Source organism: Rhinoderma darwinii, chromosome 2 (assembly GCF_050947455.1).
Source record: "Rhinoderma darwinii isolate aRhiDar2 chromosome 2, aRhiDar2.hap1, whole genome shotgun sequence".
Lineage (NCBI taxonomy): Eukaryota > Metazoa > Chordata > Amphibia > Anura > Rhinodermatidae > Rhinoderma > Rhinoderma darwinii.
In genome coordinates this window covers 276722687-276732003 of record NC_134688.1, presented here as the reverse complement: position 1 = coordinate 276732003, position 9317 = coordinate 276722687, and the positions used below count along the sequence as shown (strand labels likewise).

General features: G+C 40.8%; 1 protein-coding gene across 1 annotated transcript in view; it reads right to left on the bottom strand.

Annotated features, from left to right (window-relative positions):
• Window positions 1–1334: 1334 nt before the first annotated feature.
• Window positions 1335–9317, bottom strand: part of TRAPPC3 (trafficking protein particle complex subunit 3) — a 51789-nt gene continuing 43806 nt past the window's right edge. Inside the window, exon 5 of the mRNA XM_075850539.1 lies at window positions 1335–2365. Coding sequence (XP_075706654.1) covers window positions 2246–2365 — 120 coding nt within the window. The 3' untranslated portion in view covers window positions 1335–2245. The remainder of the gene's footprint in view (window positions 2366–9317) is intronic.

The window sequence follows — 9317 nt, the reverse complement described above, 5'->3', positions numbered from 1 at the left end:
CATCGCGTTGCCTTCGCAGAACCCATGAGACTAGCGACCAGAAGAAGTCGTTGCGCCGCCAATAGCCAGCAAGGGAACGGCTTGTTCCCTTGCAAATCCCCATGTCACAGATCCGTTTTTAATGGTTGTTACATGTATTGACAGCCGTTAAAAACGGATCCATTGACTTCTATGGTGGTTCGTCCTATTTTTTGATGGCCATTAAAAAAACGGCCGTGTGAATACACCCATAGAACATTATTATTCTGAAAATGGCCGCATGACGGCTGTTAAAAGAACGGCCGTTTATCACTGTCTTTTGAATAAGGCCTAAGGACTTGTTTTTTGCAGGACAGGTTGTAATTTTTATTGGTACTACTTTGTGGTACATGCGACTTTTTGATCACTTTTTACTGTATATTTTAGGAGGGGATGGTGACCAAAAAAAAATTAAAAAAAAATAGTAATTCTGGCATTGTTTTTCACTTTTTTTTTTTTGCATTGCATTGTTCACCGTGCGGGACAAATATTATTATAGCTTTATAGTTTGGGTTGTTACGAACGCAGGGATACCAAATGTGTACTTTTTTTTTTTTTTTGTTCTTATTAGGGAAAAAAAAAACACACAACATTTTTTGTTTTTGTAGCATAGCTTTTATAAAACCATTTTAGTACCTTTTTTTTGTCCCACAAGGGGACTTGAAGACTTGCAGCTCTGATCGCTGCTGGAATACATTACACTACCTATGTAGTGTAATGTATTCTAACGGTCATTGTGACGTGAGTGTCACTGACAGGAAGCCTTTCAAAGGCTTCCGTACATGGTAGCCCGGAGGCCTCCGGTTGCCATGGCAACCATTGGCAGCCCCCAAGATTTCACGTGCAGAACTGCTCTATCGGCCACGGCATCTAAGGGGTCATTTGCCAAAATCAGCGGCGATAGGTCGCTGATCGGCAACAGGGAACGCAGGGCAGACACCCTGCACAGTTAACCGCCGCTGCGGTGTAGCACCGCACGGCGGTTAAGTCCAGACGTAACTGCCACGTCAAGGTGCGCAAAGTTACTGCTCAACTTGACGTGCATTAACGAAAAGGGGCGCCAAGGGGTTAAGATAAAATAAATGTTTGTAGAACAGAGATGAACGGCAATCTTTATGATCATGACTAGCAAAGAAGCCAACCAAGCCAAAAAAAGAATGAAATTAGATACTGGGGGATGACGAAGAGTATTTTATATCTATGCAGAGACTTGCGTTTTATATTATTTTTTTAGAATTATAAAATATAGCCTTAAAAAAGGAACCATCTGTGGACATAAGCTTTCTGATAAAGAACTGGAACAGCGGAATATGTGGTAACTAATTACAAACACCTTCTTTAATGTATTTATTCCAAACATATTACACAATTTTGTATGTAAAACTCAAGCTAACAAAACAAGAAAGTCTATGCATTCATTCTAGAAATCAGCAGCAGAACTAGATCGTTCTCTCTGAGCAGCCCCAGTTCTACAAATTCGCTTCTATCCAGTGGCGCCACCAGCTGGGACTTCCAAGTTAATGAGACAAGTAAGGAATAGCTTTTTTAAGCACGTTCGTGTCTGGATGACAATTAAAAATTGGCCAATACTATGTGCCGTGTGTTCATCTCAATAATGGTATAGCTGTTCGGTTTAAAGCTACTTATTGGTACTGGAGCCATTCCAAAATTGTTCAGCTTCCAGATGGGTCTGAGATACACGCAGACACAAAGTGGTCACAGGCTCAGTCTTGCATGGGTAAGTATAATCACTGAATAAAAACAGTGGGTTGCTGTTCACAATGATAGAACACAGGTACATAGTGACAATTGGTGTGGAAGAGAGGCTACAGATCGGATTCATTATATTTAGTGATAAAAAGTACTGCCTGCTAAAACAATAGGGTAATAATTCAGAATGACACGTTTCAGTGAGATAATCCGGAAGTCGTGAACAGCATGTCAACTCTGCAGAACATGCTGCAGCAATCTGTAGGAGAAACATACCAGCGGGCCTTTAAAAACTAATGTTCTCATGAATAGAGTAAAATAAAAACACTGGAGAATATCACAACGAAGTGTAATAAGAAAAAAAACACAACACAAATCAGAAAGCATAACTTTAAGAAATCAAGTAACTTTGTCTAAGACTTTCATGAGAAATTCACTACCAAGTCTCTCCAAGATAATATGGGCTATAAACGACTTTCAGACCTCCACAAGGTCATTGTAGACATTGGTCCTTCAGTCACTCTTCTCCCGCAGGTAAGTTGTCCTCAATCCTTCGAATAAACTTCATTCGAATTTCTGTGACACCGTCGCCTTTCAGTGTGTCCTGCGCAAATTTAACATCAACTGCCATTTGTACCTGGAGAGAGAGAATTTACAGATTGGTTAAAATAATAATCATTAAAATAATGGTTCTGGAATATAACATAAAATACCTGGTACACACATAGTATATGCTACTGTTTCAATGACCTTGACTCTCCACTTTAAAAAGAATTGACTGAGGAGCTTTGGCAAAAACAGTATTGAGTGCAACAACAAGTGTTTGCAAATGGAGAAGTTCACTTTATGATTGGCCAGGGAAAAGAGAGAAACAAAAATGGCCAGATTCATGTCCTGAACAGGGAGCAGCTGGCCACACAGATGCCTGTATAGACTATTAAGAAGTTTCTACAAGCCCCTACCGGATGCCTGAAGACAGAGCTACACGCAATGCCATGACGACGTTTCGTAGTTTGTGGTTGTACTGACTACTGCTGCATATAAAGCGCATATGGCAATATATTATGTTCACTCAGTTTAGGGCAGCACATTATACCTCCAGGTCCAAAGGGTAAAGATAAGATAAAACAAAAGAAAAACCGATCCAAAAAAACCCCAAAAACTGGCCTACATGCTGCGCACCAAACTGATGTGTTTAAGGGAAGGTTCACATGGTGTGCATTTGGCGCGGTTTTTGGCGTGTAAAACGCACCCAAAACAAAAAAAAACTCCACACGATTTAAGCTTCCCATTTGCATCAATGGGAGAGCGCACCGTTGGTGCATACAACACTAAAAAGAAGCGTCAGGTCAATTCAAAATGCGCCAAAATTGCGCACAAAACACATGAAAAAACTTTGACTAAACGAGTCAAAACCGGCTGCAGTTTAAAAGGCGCTATACAAAAACGCTAGCGTTCTTGAAATGTTTTGGTTTTTTTTGAGCACCGTCTGAACACGGCCTTATGCAACTTTTATGCTTTATTACACTATACTAGTTTTAACCCCTTAAGGACGCAGCCGTTTGGGCCTTAAGGCTCAGAGCCCATTTTTCAAATCTTACATATTTCACTTTATGTGGTAATAACTTCGGAATGCTTAAACCTATCCAAGCGATTCAGAGATTGTTTTCTCGTGAGACATTGGGCTTTATGTTTGTGGTAAAATTTGGTCAATATATTCAGTGTTTATTTGTGAAAAATTTCAAAATGTAGAGAACTTTTAGGAAAAAATAGGATTTTTCTGAATTTAAATGCATCTGCTTGTAAAATAGATGGTTATACCACGCAAAATAGTTACTAGTTCACATTTACCATATGTCTACTTTAGATTGGCATCATTTTTGAACATTTTTATTTTTCTTGGATTTTTCTTGGCTTAAAAATATGAGAAATTGCTGTTTATGTTCCTAGAAAATTTCAAAAGCCTCTTTTTTTTTTTTTTTTTAAGGTACCTGTTAAAAACTAGACCCCTCAAAGTATTCAAAACTGCATTTAGAAAGTTGTTTTTTTAACCCTTTAGGCATTTCAGAGGAATTAAAGCAAAAGTGGAGGTGAAATTTGCAAAATTTTATTTTTCTGGCTGAATTTCAATTTGAATCAATTTTTTTTCTGTAACAGAAGGTTTTACCAGAGAAACACTACTAAATATGTGTTGTCCAGATTGTGCAGTTTTTAGAAATGTCCCACATGTGGCTCTAGTGCGCTCATGGACTAAAACACAAGCCCCAGAAGCAAAGAAGCATCTAGCGCATTTTGGGGCCTCTTTTTTATTAGAATATATTTTAGGCAGCATGCCAGGTTTGAAGAGGTGTTGTGGTGCCAAAACAGGAGGAATCTCCCAAAAGTGACCCCATTTTATTTCATTCCAATTCATTTATGGTTGTTGTTACCATTTTGACCCCACAGTTTTTACTCAGCACGTATTTGAATTGGGCTGTGAAATAAAAAACAAAATGACATTTTTTCCAATAAGATGTCATTTTTCATCAAAATTTCTTATTTTCACAGGGAACAAAATAACCCATTTCCAGAAGGGAAGGAGAACTGTGCGTTCTTTGGCGTGCAGATTTTGCTGGATTGGTTTTCGGGTGCCATGTCGCATTTGCAGAACCCCAGAGGTATCAAAGCAATGAAAACCCACCCGAAGTGACCCCATTTTGGAAACTCCACCCCTCAAGGAATTCATTTATGTGTGTTGTGACCATTTAGACCTCATAGTTTTTTTCACAGAATTTATTTGAATTGGGCTGGGAATTAAAAAAAACACAATTTTTTTCCAATAAGATGTAGTTTTGGCTCAAAATGTCTTATTTTCACAAGGAATAAAATACCCCATTTTGTTGCCAAATTTGTCCCGAGTGCGGCAATACCCAATTTGTGGTGATAAACTGCCATTTGGGCCCATGGGAGGGCTCAGAAGGAGAGGACCAACATTTGGCCTACTGGGGAACCTACTGGTTCGTAGTCATGTATGCAGAAGCACCTGAGGTACCAGTAAAGTTGAAACCCCCGAGAAGTGACCCCGTTTTAAAAACTACACACCTTAAGGCATTCATCTAGAGGTGTAGTGAGCATTTTGACCGGAGATATACACACACCATAAACTGTAACGTGGGTTCTCCCGTGTATGGCAATACCCTACATGTTATCAGCTACCTGGGCACACAGCAGGGCTCAGAAAGGAAAGATGAGGGGGATAAGCTGTGCGGAGTGCATCAGGGTAAGTAAAACTGGGGTAGATTAAAAATCAAGGACTGTATGATACATCTTAAAACACTTTCATACAGAGCCCTGTTTTTTTTCGGGACACGTGTCGAATTGGTATATTGTTTCCCTCCTTATCCCCCTTTTACAGCAGACTTTGCACCTCTTTTGACTTTTTGCCTTCTTGACAGTTTGGAGAACTTCTCCTGGAAAGTGTTGCCCGGTATGATGCGTGTGGCCTCGCTTCCAAAAGTACTAGTTGACTCCCTTCTTGGACCGTAAAGATTAGGTTCTTGATAACCACCTCTTGAAATTCCAGGAAAGTTCCCATCTGGCCTGCACACATTGTACAATGCCATCTGTATGATGTGCACGGCCAGCTTCTTATACAACACCGCATGGGCTTCAGGACTTGATCTGACAAGTCCACCCCTCCCATGTACCTATTGTAGTCAAGGATGCAGTCTGGTTCGGGGGTCTCTGTACTGGTACCTCGTACAGGTACATGGGTACTGGTGTGGCCATGTATTGCTGTCAATACAAGGACTTCTCTCTTGTGCTTGTACTTGACACACAATATGTTGCTGCTAGAATGTGCCCTGCTCTCACCCCTTCTGACTGTTTGCCCAAGCAGAGTCTTAGGGAGGCCTCTCAGATTTCTTCTAGCAGTACCACATGCCGCAGTACATCTGGAAGCGAGGCACTTGAAGAGTGGGACGCTGGTATAAAAATTATCCAGGTAGAGATGGTAACCCTGGTCCAGCAGTGGGTGCACCAAATCCCACACAGTTTCTGCATCAACTCCCAGTAAGGGGGGGGGGGGCATTCTGGGGGCTGAATACTGGTGTCCTTCCCTTCATATATCCTAAATTTGTAGGTATACCCTGATGCACTCTCTCACAGCTTATACATCTCTACGCCATACCTTGCCCTCTTAGGCCTCATGCACACGACCGTGCTCGTAATTACGACTCGTAATTACGAGCACGGCCGGCCACGGGCAGCCGGCCGTTTTTCCGAGCCGTGCTCCCATTATAAAGTATAGTAGCACGGCCCCTAAAATAAAAAAATAGAACATGTTCTATCTTTTTAACGGCACGGGCACCTTCCCGTGAGAAAACGGGAAGGTACCCGTAGCTAACAGAAGTCTATGGGCCCGTTATTTCGGGTTGTAATTACGACCCGCAATTACGGGTGTTTTTACGGTCGTGTGCATGAGGCCTTACTCGGGAGGTACTGGTGGAATTGAAGCCTCCCTTTAAAATGTACCAAATCATCAATAGAAATTCAATTCTCGGGGGTGTATGCTTGGGAAAACCGGGCACTGAAATTGTCTAATAGGGGTCTCCGTTCATACAAACGGTCAAAACTGGAGTCATCTCGGGGTGGGCATGGCATATTATCAGCATAATGTAAGAAGCGAAGTATTTCCTCATTTTTTATTTTTTTTTAGGTTCCAGTTCAGTTCTGAAGTTGCTTTGAGGGGCCTATATATTAGAAACCCCTATCAAACACCCCATTTTATAAACTAGACCCCTCAAAGTATTCACAAAAGCATTTAGAAAGTTTATTAACCCTTTAGGCGTTTCACAGGAATTTAAAGCAAAGTAGAGGTGAAAGTTACATATTTATTTTTTGGCCAGAAAATCCTTTTTATTCCATTTTTTTTTCTGTAAAACAGAAGGTTTTACCCAAGAAACACAACTTAATACTTACTGCCCAGATTCTTAAGTTTTGAGAAATATCCCACATGTCTCCCTAGTGCGGTAATGGACTGAAGCACCGGCCTCCGAAGCACAGGATCACCTAGTGGATTTTGAGGCCTCCTTTTTATTAGGTACCATGTCCGGTTTGAAGAGGTCTTGTGGTGCCAAAACAGCGGAAACCCCCAAAAGTGACCCTATAACTAGACCCCTTGAGGTATCTATTGTAGTTTTCATGCGACTTTTTGATCAGTTTTTATTCTATTTTTAAGAGGCGCGGTGACTAAAAAACAGCAATTCTACTATTGTGTTTTATGCAAATTTTTTTTTTTTTACAGAGTTCACCATGCGCTATAAATGACATTTACTTTATTTTGCGGGTCGATACGATTACGGCGATACCATAGGTTTATAGTTTTTTTTAATGTCTTATGGCGTTTGCACAATAAAATACTTTTACTTTTTGCGTTACCTTATTCTAAGAGCCATAACTTTTATGTTTTTCCATCAAAAAAGCCATGTGAGGACTTGTTTTGTATGTAACGAACTGTAGTTTCGATCAGTATCATTTTTAGGTACATGCGACTTTTTGATCTCTTTTTATTCCATTTTTTTGGAGGTGAAGTGACCAAACAATTGTGATTCTGGTATGGTTTACGATTATTTTATTTTATGGCGTTCACCACGCGGGAAAAATAACAAAATACTTTTGTAGTTCAGGCCGTTACGGATGCGGCGATACCAATTATGTATAGTTTGTTTATTTTTATTAATAATAAAGGACTGATAAGGGAAAAAGGGGGATTTTTACTTTTATTATCTTATTTTACACAACTTTTTTTTACTTTATTACTTTGTCCCACTAGGGGACTTGAGGGCAGGAGGCCCTGATCGCAATTCTAATACACTGCACTACATGCGTAGTGCAGTGTATTAGAGCTGTCAGCTACTCATTGACAGCACGCATAGTGGGTCCTGACTTTGTAGATGGCATAGACGGACGCCATTGTTAAACGTCCGTTGGCCATAGCAACCATCGCTGCCCGCTATCATGTAGCGGGCCGTCGATGGTGGTTTAACCCCTAAGAAGCTGCGATCATTATTGAATGCGGCTTTTAAGGGGTTAATCTGCGGGGACAGAGAGATCGTTCCCCGCTATAGGAGCTGCGGCAACTGCTGTACGAGACAGCAGCGGTCACAGCTCCTGTATGTGTCGGGAAGACGGCCGAAATGGCCGTTCCTCTTGTGACGTACTATTCTGTCATGGAGCGCGAACGCTATGGTTACCATGACGGAATAGTACGTCACTGAGCGCGAAGGGGTTAAAAGTCTAAGAACACTAGAAGGGTCGTATAACGTGCCAAATGTATTAATGCTGTGCACCATTCTTTTGGCACAAATTATTGGTGTAAAGTACACCAGTGACGTAAAGAAAAGTGTCTAAACTGTTTTATCTAACTAGCTTTATTGTGTCTAACTTTAAGACAGTATTAATAGGAATAAGCCAGACTCAAGCTTATGAGTCTGCTGTTTTTATGAGGAGGCTGCTATTCACTTTTGATTGACAGTAGCCGCTATATAAACCTGTATATCGCAGCTGCAGTCACTACAATGTAAGGTGGGATGGAGAAGACAGGGCAGCACACTTATGATGAATATCAATGTGAATATCACTCTGGACTATAATACAGCACGTAAAATGGTGCGAATAATATCCCTAAAATGCCATCTAGCTTTCCTCCTTTACGGCCTTATTTTGGGTAGACCTGTCATTCTGATCATTTCACAGTTTGTTTTTTTTTCTGGACCAGTCAGGTATAGACTATATGGTCACTAGCTGTCATTGTATGGGTAACCTTAAAGATTTAACTTTTAATTTGAGAGGCAAGAAAAAACAAAAAAAATAAATATTGCAAAAAAAGATCAAACTAATTTGAATAGATATGTCACAGTCTAGAGTAGGGCTGGGCAATTTATCGAAATTTAGCGCAATGAATCATAGTAATCTTTTTATTAATTACCTTCTCCTGGTTTAAACTGTATCTGCATCTTCAGGACGCAGATACAGTTTAACCCAATGGTAGAGCAGAGGACCGTATGGTCCCTTTTCTACCACTCACAATGTATCACTGGACGCGAGGCAGTAACTTAATCGCGCCTGTCTGCGCCGAGCTGAACAAACCAGAAGAGCAGAGGGTTCTCCTCCACTCGTTATTGGAACAGGTTTAGGGGAGTATGTATATTATTAATTTTATCAGGTACTATTGGGGACAGCTATGGGTGACTTTATACAGTGTGGTGTGCAGCTATGGGGGGAATCTACTGTGTGAGGCTAATTATAGGGGCATTATATCGCGTAGAAGTCAGTTATGGTGGCATTATACTACGTAGAGTTAGCTATGGGAAGGGCAGTTATGTTGCATTATGCTGTGTGGATGGCAGTTATGGGGGGGGATTATACTGTGTGGTGGCAATTATGAGGGGATTATACTGTGCTGGGGCATATTATATACAGCAGGCTCGGGATAAATATTAATTCAATGGCATAGCATGCAAATGGGGGGGTGTCACACAAAGGGGTGTGGCCTAAATAATCGTAGTCGAGATGACATGTTCAATTAATCGTGATCTTGATGGAGTTTT